General features: G+C 54.6%; 1 protein-coding gene across 1 annotated transcript in view; it reads right to left on the bottom strand.

Moving 5' to 3' along the window:
- SLC8A2 (solute carrier family 8 member A2) overlaps positions 1 to 11,841 on the bottom strand; it is a 42,671-nt gene extending 30,830 nt beyond the window's left edge. The window contains exons 1-2 of the mRNA XM_039466884.2: positions 11,482 to 11,841; positions 5,401 to 6,091 (exon numbers count right to left, since the gene is read on the bottom strand). Coding sequence (XP_039322818.1) covers positions 5,401 to 6,075 — 675 coding nt within the window. The 5' untranslated portion in view covers positions 6,076 to 6,091; positions 11,482 to 11,841. The remainder of the gene's footprint in view (positions 1 to 5,400; positions 6,092 to 11,481) is intronic.
- Positions 11,842 to 14,228: the final 2,387 nt, after the last annotated feature.

Genomic DNA, 14,228 nt, shown 5'->3' with positions numbered 1-14,228 from the left:
CACACCATTGCACTCCAGCCTGGGTGACAGAGTGAGACTCCATCTCAAAGAAAAAGAAAAAGAAAAGAAAAGAAAAAAAAGAGCCTCGCCATCATCATTATTTAGTGCTGTTATCTTGGCTCACAGACCCAGGCTCAGTCTGCTGGTGGGCCGCCACAGGCCACGGCACATGAAAAGCGCCCGCCAAGACTCAACGGTGTGCCTTGAGGGTTCTCATGGAAAGACTCAAATGGTACCTTTCTCATGAAAGATAAAGAAGAAAAGGGTAAAGAGTATTTATAATCCGAAAGCCCCAAAACCAGGCATGGTGGCTCCCGCCTATGATCCCAGCCCTTTGGGAGGCGGAGGCAGGTGGGTCTCTTGAGCTCAAGAATTTGAGACCAGTCTGGCCAACACGGTGAAACCCTGTCTCTACTAAAAATACAAAAATTATCCAGGCATGGTGGTGTGTGCCCTGTCATCCCAGCTACTCGGGAGGCTGAAGCAGAAGAATAGCTTGAATCTGGGAGGCAGAGGTTGCAGTGAGCTGAGATCACGCCACTGCACGCCAGCCTGGGGGACAGAGCAAACTTCTGCCTTGAAAAAACAGACTCCGTCCTGAAAAAAAAAGAAGGCCCCGAAGTATCTTAAAAACGAGGCTGGTAGGAAACATATCTAAGCTGCAGCGGCCACACCTCGCCATCGTCGTGTTTACTGACGGCTCAGGGAGCAGACAAGTCTTGCACATAGTAAAACTGCATGAAGCCAGCAGGCAGATTTAGGAAAAGAAGCTGAATGTTCAGAGCAAGCTGTGAAATGAACTCTCTCCCTTGTATTAATTGAACCTACCACTATGTATATTGCAAGGGAGTCTCTATTCATCAGAAGACAATCCCAAACCCCTAAGATTTTCCTTCCTCCCACAGGGAAATAAAACGTGTTTTCTGGCCAATTCGCAGTGTCTTTCTAGAACACCCACTGGGAGTGTGCCCAGCCTGGGAAAGCACTGTGACATTTCCGGGTCTCAGTAGAGCAGGCGCACCCCTGAGATAGAGTATTGGAAATCTGAGGGTGTTTATGGGTTTCTGTCATAACTGGATAGGGGGACACGGTCTTGGCCTTTCATGGCCTGATGACATCCAGTAACTAATGGGACGGTCCCACACAATAGAGAAATGTCCCATATGCTGCTCCTTTCAGAACCTGCTACTAACATTCTTATCCATGAAAACCCTGTTGATGACAGAATTTATAACTCTGTTTTATGTGGATCTTTTTTATTTTTTGGAGGCAGTTTTGCTCTCGTTGCCCAGGCTGGAGAGCAATGGTGCGATCTGGGCTCACTGCAACCTCCGCCTCCCAGGTTCAAGTGATTCTCCTGCCTCAGCCTCCCAAGTAGCTGGAATTACAGGCGTGCACCACTACTCCCGGCTAATTTTGTAGTCTTAGTAGAGATGGGGTTTCTCCATGTTGGTCAGTCTGGTCTCAAACTCCCGACCTCAGGTGATCCGCTCACCTCGGCCTCCCAAAGTGCTGGCATTATAGGCATGAGCCGTTGCACCTAGCCTATGTATATCTTTTTTTAATTTCTTTTTTTTTGAGACGGAGTCTCGCTCTGTCACCCAGGCTGGAGTGCAATGGCCTGATCTCAGCTCACTGCAACCTCCACCTCCCAGGTTCAAGTGATTCTCCTGCCTCAGCCCCCAAGTAGCTAGAATTACAGGTGCCCAGCTAAGGTTTATATTTTTAGTAGATGGGGTTTCACCATGTTAGTCAGGCTGGTTTTGAATTTATCACCTTAGGTGATCCTCCTGCCTCAGCCTCCCAAAGTGCTGGGATTACAGGCATGAGCCACTATGCCCAGCAAATTTTCTTTCTTTTTTTTTTTTTTTTTTGAGACGGAGTTTCGCCCTTGTTACCCAGGCTGGAGTGCAATGGCGCGATCTCGGCTCACCGCAACCTCCGCCTACTGGGTTCAGGCAATTCACCTGCCTCAGCCTCCTGAGTAGCTGGGATTACAGGCACGTGCCACCGTGCCCAGCTAATTTTTTGCACTTTTTAGTAGAGACGGGGTTTCACCATGTTGACCAGGATGGTCTCGATCTCTCGACCTCGTGATCCACCCGCCTCGGCCTCCCAAAGTGCTGGGATTACAGGCTTGAGCCACCGCGCCCGGCCAAATTTTCTAATTTTTTGAGACAGGGTCTGGTTCTGTCACCCAGGCTGGAGTGCTGCAACCTCCGCCTCCCAGGTTCAAGCCATCTTCCTGCCTCCGTTTCCTGAGTAGCTGGGACTACCAGCAGGCCCACCACCCTGGGCTAATTTTTGTATTTTTTGTAGAGCCTGGGTTTCCACGTTGCCCAGGCTGGTCTTGAACTCCTGGGTTCAAGTGATCCACCTGCCTTGGCCTCCCAAAGTGCTGGGATTACAGGTGTGAGCCACCACGCCAGACCCATGTATATTTCATATGAAGTATTTTCCTGTATGGTTTCACATACTCCAAATACACTTGTTTTAAATCTTGTGACTACTCGCTCCTTTGCCTAGACTTCGTGCATGAAATGATTTCCGATCTCTTTCTTTGAAGCCCAGCTTATTCATTATAAATAGGTGCCTGCATCTGGCTCCCTTGTCTTGAGGGTAGTTGTGATGAAGCATTTCCACCTGGAAATGCAGATTGTTCTGTTAGAAACCTTTTCTTTAGGCTGGGCACAGTGGCTCATGTCTGTAATCCCAGCACTTTGGGAGGCTGAGGCTTGAGGTTGGGAGTTTGAGACCAGCTTGGCCAACACGGCAAAACCCCGTCTCTACTAAAAATACAAAATTAGCTGGGCATTGTCGCATGCACCTGTAGTCCCAGCTACTCAGGAGGCTGAGGCAGGACATTTGAACCCAGGAGGCAGACATTGCAGCGAGCCAAGATCACGCCACTGCACTCCAGCCTGGCTGACAGAGCAAGACTCCATCTCAAAAAAAAAAAAAAGAAAAGAAATCTTTTCTTTGTAACACAGCCTGGACATTATACTGAAGTTTTGGGAAGCAAACACATAGGCCAGTTTGTTAATGAATAGCAAACATTCCCTCTGTTCCAGGCACACTGTTCTAAGTCTTTCCACACAGAGCAATTGAGTTAATCCTCACAGCAGCGCTAAGCAGTCAGCACTCTCATGGTCCCCGTTTTACAGGAGGGGAAACTGAGGCATGGAGAAGGTAAGGAACCTGCTCCAGGTCACACAGTCAGGGCAGAGGTGGGGTCTGAACCTGGATCTCTGGCTTCAGGTGCATGGACCAAACTCTGAGGCTAGAAGATCTCTCTTCCATTGCCTAAGAATTTCACATCAGCAGAAATTAAGCGGATGTAACAAAGTATCTGCTGATTCTGATACCTTTCTTTCTCTTTCCCTTTCTCTTTCCTTCCCTCCTTCTTTCTCTCTCCCTTTCTTTCTTTTCTTTTTTAACTTTTCCTTTCTTCTTTTCCTTTTCTCTTCTTTTTCTTTCCTGGAGTCTCGCTCTGTCACCCAGGCTGGAGTGCAGTGGCGCCATCTCGGCTCACTGCAACCCCCACCTCCCGGCTTCAAGCGATTCTCCTGCCTCAGCCTCCTGAGTAGCTGGGATTACAGGCACCCACCACCATGCGCGGCTAATTTTCGTATTTTTACTAGAGATGGGGTTTCACCAGGTTGGCCGGGCTGGTCTTGAACTCCTGACCTCAAGTGATCTGCCTGCCTCGACCTCTCAAAGTGCTGGGATTACAGGTGTGAGCCACCACACCTGGCCTTAAAGGCCTTTTTAAAAGCCGAAGTTAGGACACCATTTATTTTAACAGCACCTGAAACTGTATGATGTATCTCTGCACACTGTCCACCACGGCAGATGGGAACTTCTCTCATCTGTCTCCTCTTTCTGAGCCCTGTCTTCTGGTGCCACTGTCCTCTCCTCTCCTCACTGTGGCTTCTGATCCCTCCATTATATATCCTCCTCCTTCATTTAAAATCCACAGATCAATTTTCTATCTCTAGCTTCAGATCCTTCCTGGGAAGAAACTGTAACTGGCAGAAACCTGACAGATAGGCAAAAATAGATTACACACATGTGTGAATGAGTCCCGGACACCCGCAAATAAATTATGCATGTGTGTGACTGAATTAGGCCAGGCCCATAAATAAATTATGCAAATGGAGGAGGCAGTCATGGGGCTGTGGGAAATACTTCAGGCGAATGATGTCGACGTCGAGGAAGACTACATAGAATGCAAGCGAAGGCACAGGGCGATCGAAAGGCTAACGATTATGAGAATAGAGGTGTAAATTATGCAGCTGTGGGTCTAAATTTTGTCTCGAGACTGGAATAAATTATGCAAAGCGGCCACCGGGCTTATATCGATGTGGGGTTGGATGGGAGTATACATTACACTGAAATGGCATAAATTATCCCAACATCAGAAATTGACGATGAATAATGAATGAATGATGCAAACGGTGATTACGTATCTGGCAAATAGCTAAATTATGCAGATGTGGGTATGGATCTCAGTGAGCCCGGGGACAAACGATGCAGACCGCACCAAGTTACTGAAGCCAATTAGCAATGTCGGAAAATACAAGGCTGGATTATAGACGAGGGGAGTACAAATTATGCGAATAGAGGATGTCTTCCTGCAAAAGCGGGAATAAATTATGCAAAAGGTAGGGAGTGGAGGAAAGCGTGTGAACATACCTAGCATGCACTGCACAGATCACAGGGGCTCTGTCAGCGCATACGACACCCTTGTGGGAGCTAAAAGGTGCCCTTTCCAAATGAGCATACTGTTATATATTTATTTATTTATCATTTTGGGACGGAGTCTCGCTCTGTCGCCCAGGCTGGAGTGCAGTGGCGTCATCTTGGCTCACCGCAACCTCTGCCTCCAGGGTTCAAGCAATTCTCCTGCCTCAGCCTCCCGAGTAGCTGGGACTACAAGCACACGCCACCACGCCACCACGCCCGGCTAATTTTTTCTATTTTTAGTAGAGACGGGGGTTTCACCATGTTAGTCAGGATGGTCTCGAACTCCTGACCTCTTGATCCACCCGCCTTGGCCTCCCAAAGTGCTGGGATTATGAGCATGAATCACAGCGCCCTGCCCATGAGCATACCGTTATTAAGTGCAAAACAGTGCCCTCCTCTGGGCAAACAAATGCACCCTCCAGAGACATGGCTGAGCAGCATCAGCAGGACTCCAGCCCCTCCGGCAGGACTTGCCCTGTTTGGCTCAATCCCCTTGTGCAGCCTGTGTGACCCGCACAGCCGTACCTGGCAGCCCTCTCGGATGTGAGCGTGCATTTCTGCAAACACACCAATCGACATTCCAAGCCAAGAGCCACCTCTCTGGATGCTGCAGACACACATGCACCAAGGAAGCATCCATGGGTCTTTGCTCACCTGGACCACCCCCGGGGAGAAAACGGCGAGGATGAGATAAAGCCAGACGTAGGCGAAGATGCTCCAAGAGGCGGTGACGAAGAAGACTCTCAGGTGCTTGATCTTGCGGCTCTCGCCGGCTGGGATGACGTAGATGCACACGGCGATGACCACAAACATGTTGAAGGCGGCGCTGCCCACGATGGTGCCCGGGCCCAGCTCACCTGCCTGGAAGTTGTGGCCGCAGACCTCGATGACGGACAGCAGGATCTCGGGGGCGGAGGAGCCCAGGGCCATGAGCGTGAGGTTGGACACTGTCTCGTTCCAGATGCGCACGGTGCCCACGCTGGTCTCGCCGTTGGCCTTGGTGATGGTGATCTCCTTCTCCTTCGACGTGATGACCTCGATGGCCGCCATGAAGCGGTCAGCGATGATGGACACGCCCAGGAACATGTAGACCATGGCCACAAAGTAGACCACTGCCCGCGCTGCCTTGTCGCCCAGCGATGGGTCGTCGGGCTCCCACACGGGCAGCAGCACCCCCGGCTGGCAGCGGTAGGAGCCCTGGCAGCCCCCTGTGCTGGTGTCGCTGTCATTGGCCGGGGGAGGCGGCAGGGAGGGGGTTGGGGTGGCTGCCCCGGAGCATGGGGGAGCCGCCAGGAGGAGCGCCACCCCCACCAAGGCCAGGGGAGCCATGGGGGGCGGTGGGGTCCTATGGGGGAGAGGAGGAAGAGGTCTGGGTGAGGGGAACAAACCGCTTTCTGTCACATAAAGGTCAAAGTTCATTGGGGGAGGAGGGTTGGGGAAGAAGCTGAGGACCAGTGCAGGGAGGATGGGGACAGAGGGTGACAGACACAGAGAGACACAGAGACTGCGGGACAGACCCAAAGAGAGAGAGTGAGCTGAGATGGCACTACTGTATGCCAGCCTGGGCGACAGAGTGAGACTTCATCTCAAAAACAAAAACAAAAAGAATGTTCAGAGCAGCTTTATTTATAATAGCGTCAATCTTTATTTTACTTTATGTTTTTGAGACAGTCTTATACTGTCTACCAGGGCTGGAGTGCAGTGGTGTGACCCTGGCTCACTGCAGCTTCCGCCTTCCAGGTAGAAGCAATTCTCGTGCCTCAACCTCCTGAGCAGCTGGGATTACAGGCACCTGCCACCATGCCCAGCCGATAGTCAATCTTGAAACAACCCAGAGGCCTATCAGCAGTAAAATGGAGAAATACATTTGGAGGAATCACCCAGTGGAATATTACAGAGCACTGAAAAGGGAGTGAACTATTTGCTGCTGCACCCACCACATGGAGGAATCTCACAGATATCACAGTGGCTGAATGAAGCCAGGAAGAAAAACACATGGACTATAAAATTCACTGTGGGAGGCAGGGAGCAGGTGCCCTGAGTTTGGAGGAGATTCTAACCGTCTCCAGCTGGGCCCTTTGAGAGCTCTTGCTCAGGATTTGGGCTGTGGTGGTGTTGGGGCATGTGTCTATTTCAAGTGGGGCTGCGGAGAGGCTTCTGGAGGGTCTCATTCATGTCCCTCCCCAAGGTGGCAGCAGGCGTCTCTCCAGCATTCCTGTGTCTGACCTGGGCTTTTTCCCAGGCTCTGTAAGTTTCACAGTTCCTTAGGGGCTGTGGCATCCAAAGTCCGGTGCTGGGCTTTCTGTCCCAATAGTGGGGGGTGGGGGCCCTACTGTTTCATTATTTCTCTCCCTGCCTCTGATGCTGGGTTTCAGGGGCTATTCCCATGTCTTATCTGGGTTTCCTTTTAAAACACAAATTGCCAGACACGGTGGCTCACACCTGTAATCCCAGCACTTTGAGAGGCCAAGGCAGGTGGATCACTTGAGGTCAGGAGTTTGAGAGCAGCCTGGGTAACATGGTAAAAACCCCCTCTCTACTAAAAATAAAATTTAAAAAATATTAGCCAGGTGTGGTGGTGTGTGCCTGTAGTCTCAGCTACTTGGGAGGCTGAGGCATGAGAATCACTTGAGCCAGGGAGGTGGAGGTTGCAGTGAGCCAAGATCATGCTACTGCACTCCAGCCTGGGCGACAGAGGCAGATTCTGTCTCAAAAACAAAACTAACAGTGGCTCACGCCTGAAATCCCAGCACTTTGTGAGGCCGAGGTGGATGGATCATGAGGTCAGGAGTTTGAGACCAGCCTGACCAACCTGGTAAAACTCTGTCTCTACTAAAAATCCAAAAAATTAGCTGGGTGTGGTGGCACGTGCCTGTAATCCCAGCTACTCGGGAGGCTGAGGCAGGAGAATTGCTTGAACCCAGGAGGCGGAGGTTGCAGTGAGCCGAGATCGCGCCACTGCACTCCAGCCTGGGTAACAGAGCAAGACTCGGTATCAACAAAACCCCCAAACAATAAAAAGCCCACAAATCAGCTCGCATCCTCCCTCCGCTGTTCGGAACCCTCCATGGCTCCCATATCACTGAGCGGCCATGTTCTCTCCAGGACCCGTGAGGCCCTGCACAATGTGGCCCGAATCCCTTTCTGGCCTGTTTTCCTGCACTCCCCGCCTCACCCAGTCCACCTCCGCCACCGTCTCCTCCCCTCTGCTCCTCAGCCTCACCAGACAAGCTTCTGCCTTGGAGCCCTGGCACCTGCTCTTCCCCCTTCCTCAGACACACTTCTCTCTATGTATTTTTGAGACAGGGTCTCACTCTGTCACCCAGACCAGAATGCAGTGGCGCGATCACAGCTCACTGCAGCCTCGACCTCCAGGGCTCAAGCGATCCTCCCTCCTCAGCCTCCCAAGTTGCTGGAACTGCAGGCATGCACCACCACCACGCCCAGCGAATTTTTGGTAGAGCTGGGAGTCTCTGTTGCCCAGGCTGTTCTTGAACTCCTGGGTTCAAGCGCTCCTCCCGCCTTGGCCTCCCAAAGTGCTGGGATCCCAGGTGCGTGCTACCGTGCCCGGCCCACTCTTCTCCACATATCTGCTAGCCTCGCTCCCTCCTCCCTTTCGGGTTTCCACTCTGATGCCACCTTCCCCAAACACCCTATCCAAAATGACACCCTCCCCCTTTGGGGAGCGCCCCTCCACTCCACAGGTGAGAGGGCCAAGGCGCAAAGAGGTTACAGAAGCAGCACCCACTCTGGTTCCAGGTCGCCTCTCCAAGAGCGGTCCTGATTCTGAGCTCCTCTGACCCACCCTCCTGTTGCCATGGTAACCCAGCATCAAAACAGGAGGGAGGGAGAGAAGAAGGGAGGTGTCCTGGGAGCCTCCACCCTCCCAGACCCCTCTGCCACCAGCCTCTTCTCCCAGGGACTTTCATTTGCCTGAAAAGTTCTTCTGTGAGTCTAACCCACAGCCTGTCCCCAACTCACACCCACGTACCCACTGGCTGGGAGCTGGCTCCTCTGGGGGAGGGAGGCAGCATGTTGGCAGAACTTCCCAAGAAGGAGAGAGCAAGCGAGGAAAATGCCTGTGTGCCACTGTGTGTGTGTGTGTGTGTGCGCGCGCGCGTGTGTGCAGGGGCGGGGGAGAGGGGTGATTCTTAAAGGGCCACCGCACAATTAGCCCCCTCGGCAAGGCCCCCTAATGATACGTCTAATTAGCAGCCCCCTAATTAGCAGCAACTTAGGCATAATTACAAGCCCACCAGGATCCAAAGCAAAGATTCAAATTCCCTTCTCCCTCTGCCTCCCCGGCTTTCCGGAGAAACAGGGGCCAGCGGGAGTGGAGAATTCTTCTAAAGCATCCAACCAAATCCCGCTCTCTCTGGAGGGAGCCTCAGCCTGGGAAGTCCGCCCTCGGGTTTAACCACCTGTCCCTCTGACTGCAGCCCTCTAGCGAGATCAGGGCCAGGTGATGGGGGTTCCCATGTCCACCCTCCTAGCCCGGGGGCTGGGTCAAGCACAGCGTAGTGCAAACCCTTTTTCCTGCAAAACCTGGTTTCTTCTCGCTGGAGCCTTAGGGGAGGAGCGGTCGGGGAGAGAAAGCACTAGATAAATATTTGTGAAATGAATGACCGAGGTCGAGCCCTGTCACTGGGGACCATGGGCTCCCTCTGCTCCTGGCTCCTGCCTCTGCCTCTCCACTCAGCAGCAGCCCTGAAATCCAATCTGGTTTTAGAATCTCGGGGCAAAAGGATCACGTGGGGCCCAGGGTGGGAGCAGGGAGGGCAGATGGCAGGTACCAGCTCCCAGGGCCATGTCTCCCCCGCCTCGAGGGCTCTCGGCCAGCTGGGTCAGCGGTGAGCACCCCATTCCGCCTCAAGGGTCCTTGGTCAGAAGAGCGGGGCTGCCTCCCTGGCGGTGGGTGTAGTCTGGCATGCCAGGTAAGCCCTCCCCTGAATGTCCCTCTCGCTACCACCCCACCATGGGATGGAGGCGGGTTGGTTACCTGACTGTGCCTGTGTTGGGGTGCTGGCCCTTGCGGGACTGAGGTGAGGACTCCGAATTCTTCTAAACATGCACACTTACTGTCCCTCGTGAGCCCACTACCTTAAAATGGTCCAGTGTGGGGACCACACCAGAGCTTGGGTGCTCGGGGCTGTGATACACTGATAACAGGTAAACTGAGGTCCATTGGAGGAACAGGGCCCTTAACTTAGTGCCCTTTAAAGCCCTCTGAAGCCCCCCACGGGCACTGTCACACAGGGCTGGGAACTCACCTGCAGCCAGGGACACACACACACACACACACACACACACACGCGCACAGACACACACGCACACCAGGGTTCCAGGCACAGCCTCATACATTTTCCTCATTGCTCAGTCTCGCCCACCTTCTCCAGGGCCCTCTTCTCTCAAGGAAAGCAGACAGTATATTGGCCAGGGCCACCTCAGTGGCCCCCCAAGAGGTGGTGGAGAAGCTTTTGAGATCCACCCCCACTGAGACAGGTGTGAGGCTGGCACGCCAGGAAAGAGATGGAAGTGAGACTGCAGGAAGGACCGGCCCCGCCTGACCCAGTGCGCAGTGCCTGCTGCCGGAGCAGGAAAGACAGTCATTACTAAAAAGAATGAATGAATGAAGAGCTGGACAAACAGCAAGAGGTATGGAAGTTGGACGGTAGGAAGGACCGGTCCAGTTATGCGAGGAGGAACGGTGAGGCTGGACTGAAGGGAGGTCTGGTGTCATCTCTACTCCAAAGGATACTGATTAAACTGCTAGGACCAGGCTCCGAATGCCAGAAACAAGGGGAAGGGGGCGGGCTCGGTTCTGGGGGAGGGCTGGGGTGGGTGCCGGCTGGGAGGAACGGAGAGAGTGGGGAGCTCTGCGGAAGTGGCCAGAGGAGTTTGCGGGGCTCCAGGCACCGGGAAAGCCCACTCTGCGGGGGGCGGGGGGCGGGGGAGGGGGGGTCTTCTTCCTCCAGGTCTCCCCTGCCAGGGGCGGAGACAAAGGTGTGTGGGAGGAGGGTGCACTGGTTCCCAGGGAGAGCCAGGGAAGAGGAAAGAGAGAAACAGACTGAGATACCCAGAGACAGAGATGGAGAAGATGTGGGGGGAGAGACCAGAGACAGACACGCGGACATGGGACGAGACAGAGACCCGGGGAAGCCGAGACAGGGGAGAGGCAGAGACACAGAGACACAGAGGAACAGAGATGGCGCAAGAGGAAAGCAGAGAGGGGCCCGGGACTCAGAGACAGAGCCCCAGAGAGGCTCAGAACAGACCCCAGCACAGAGATACAGAGACACAGAGGGAGACAGGAGTGAGACGCTGAGAGACAGGGACTCCCAGAGGCCGCCAGACTCTGCTAGACAGAGATCCCTGAGAGATGTGGAGAGACAGAAAGATGAGACCGAGACACAGGAAGGCGGGGGCGGAGGTGGAGAGCGCAGGGGGAGGGAGGAGGTGCCCCAGACGGGGTGGGGGCGGGGTGTTCTCGCCCCCCAGGATCCAGGCGCCCCCCTCTTCCCAGCCGCCCGAGAACCAGAAGGGCTGAAGGTGTTGGGGTGGCTGGTGGCACTCCCACCCCACAGAAGGTACCCGTGCCGGGCCAGGCAGCCCCCCACCTCCATAGACCAGCCCAGGGAAACCAGCTCCCGGCTTCCCGAGCCGCCCCCACTCCGCGCCTGGGGTAACCCAGTCCTTTTCCCACGCCCCCACCTCCCCACCAATGGGGTCTCTTACCTGCAGCTACAGCCTGGAGCAGGTGCCCCCAGCGCTCGGCTGGCAGTGGTGGGCGACTCCGCCCGGAGGAGAGAGAGAGATTGAGAGAGAGAAAAGCCGGAGACTGAGAGGGAGAGCCCGGAGGAGGGGAGGGAGAGGGGATAGAGGGAGGAGAGGAGGAGAGGGGAGGGACACGGGGGAGGGGGAGTCGGCGAGGGAGGAGGGAGGGGGAGGAGCCGGAGAGAGGGGGAGGAGGCGGAGGCGGGCAGAGGGGAGGCGGCGGGGGAGGCTCGGGGAGGGGCCTGGGGAGCAGGGTGGGAGGAGCAGAGAGCCCGAGCCTCCTCCCCAGCCTCCAGGTTCAGCACCAGAGGCAGGGGACAGCAGCGGAGGGCGCGCCTGTGTGTTTCAGAAGCAGCCCCCGCCCCCCAGCACACACACACACACACGCACAGTCTCCCAGCCATACAAGGGCCAACAGCTACAAATAGTTACACACAGAACTAGGGGGAGGGCAAGAATGTTTCAGCTGGAGCCAGATCCAAATTCACATACTGTGCCTGCACAGCCTCACAAAGGAGGCCAGAAACAACCGCAAAGACACCCATCAATAATCATAACAGACGCTGCCATGCATACAGGCGGCCCTGACCACGCGCCCGGCATCGCCATCACATTTTTGTTATTATTTGAGACAGGGTCTCACTCTGTCACCCAGGCTGGAGTGCAGTGGCACGATCCCGTCTCACTGCAGCCTCAACCCCCCGGGCTTAAGCAATGCTCCTGCCTCAGCCTCCCAAGTAGCTAGGACTATAGGTGACCTCCACCACCACACCAGGTTTTTTCCCTCCATTTGTTTAAGAGACAGGGTTTCACTATGTTACCCAGGCTGGTCTCCAGCTCCTGGGGTCAAGCAATCCTTCCGCCTCGGCCTCCCACAGCGCTAGAATTACAGGTGAGAGTCACCGTACCTGGCATGTTCGAACGTTTTTTCATGCATTCAGGACACGTTAACACAATCAACCCTTACACCAACCTTGTGAGGTAGATGCTATTATGAGCCCCATTCGCAGACACAGAAACCGAGGCACGAGGTTGTAAATATGGCTCCAGATTCTATACCCCTAACTGCCGCACCGCACGATTCCTCAGGCTGATGAGGGGCAGGTCAAGAAGTGACCTGTGAGCCGGGCGTGGTGGCTCACGCCTGCGATCCCAGGACTTTGGGAGGCCGAGGCAGGCTGATCAAGACCAGCCAGGCCAACATGGCGAAACTCCATCTCTACTAAAAATATACAAATTAGCTGGGCGTGGTAGCGCACGCCTTGTAATCCCTGCTACTTGGGACCCTGAGGCAGGAGAATCGCTTGAACCCACGAGGCGGAGGTTGCAATGAGCTGAGATCCTGACACGGTACTCCAGCCTGGGCAACAGAGCAAGACTCCATCTCAAAAAAAAAAAAAAAAAAGGAAAAAAAAAAAAAGTGAACCACAAAGAACTAGGCAGGTGTCCTGGGCTCCCAAAGGCACAAACTCACCTGCCCTGCCATGGATCCACAGGCAAGCACACACCTCTCTAGGGCACACCATCACTACACCCACCCCATCCCACTCCCCCCAGGACAGGAGGTGATGGAGTGTGAGCTGGTGTGAGGGCTCCTTCTCTGCAGGAAGGCAGTGGGAGGGAGGGGACCCTGCTCATGCCACCGGTCCTGCCCACTGCCAGTCCTGGCTGGACACCATCGGGCCTGCTGCCAGGGGAGGGAGAGGAGCCGGCTCCCTGCAACTTCCCACGCCTGGGCCTGGCTTCTGGGAGAGAGGGTGAACAGCAGTTGCTGAGCTCCTCACTCCTGCAAATGCTCGGTAGAGAACTGGTGGCTGGACCTTCCCTGTCAGTGTCGGTGGTGAGATTTTGGGGTGGACCTCCATAGCAGGAGGCAGACAGATGGCCAGGATGACTACGTGACTGCCTCTCCCCTGAACCCCCCCCAGGAAACAGGTGTCCCGCCCAACCCCTGCCCCCAGCCTGGATACGGCCCAGGAATGATCATCCCCCAACCCTGCTGACCCAGATTCTATTCCTGGCCTGCAGTGGAGGGAGGGCAAGACTTCCATCATTCCTGCCCTCCACTGGTCCTACAGACACAGGACTCCGATTCCTTCTCCTGGAAATACAGAAAGGAACACAGGAGGCTGGGCGCGGTGGCTCACACCTGTCATCCCAGCACTTTGGGAGGCCAAGGCAGGAGGATCACCAGAGGTCAGGAGTTTGAGACCAGCCTCGCCAACATGGAAACCCCGTTTCTAGTAAACACACACACACACACACACACACACACACACACACACACACAAATTAGCCAGGTGTGGTGGTGCACGCTTGTCATCCCAGCTACTCAGGAGAATCACTTGAACCAGGAGGCGGAGGTTGCAGTCAGCCAAGATCGCGCCCACAAGAGTGAGACTCCGTCACACACACACACCACCACAGGCAAGGGAAAATCAGGCTTGTCTCCCACTCCCTGGTTCCCCAACCCTGCCTCCCCAGGGCTTTTTAGATTAGGTCTAACCTTAGCCTTTTCCAGCATGGTCTAGCCTGGGTCTCCTCCCTGGGTCTTGCCTCAGTGCTCCCCACCAGGGACTAAACTCGCTTTCCGCTGGGGTTTCACCCAGGGCTCCTGCACAGGGTCTAGCCATAGCAATCTTTTGTTGGGGTCCAACCTGAATATTACTCATAGGGAAGTCTAGCCTCAGACCCTCCACTGCAAACGG

This window comes from Saimiri boliviensis, chromosome 14 (genome assembly GCF_048565385.1).
Source record: "Saimiri boliviensis isolate mSaiBol1 chromosome 14, mSaiBol1.pri, whole genome shotgun sequence".
Lineage (NCBI taxonomy): Eukaryota > Metazoa > Chordata > Mammalia > Primates > Cebidae > Saimiri > Saimiri boliviensis.
Note: the sequence above shows the minus strand (reverse complement) of the source record. Positions and strands in the feature narration are given on the sequence as shown.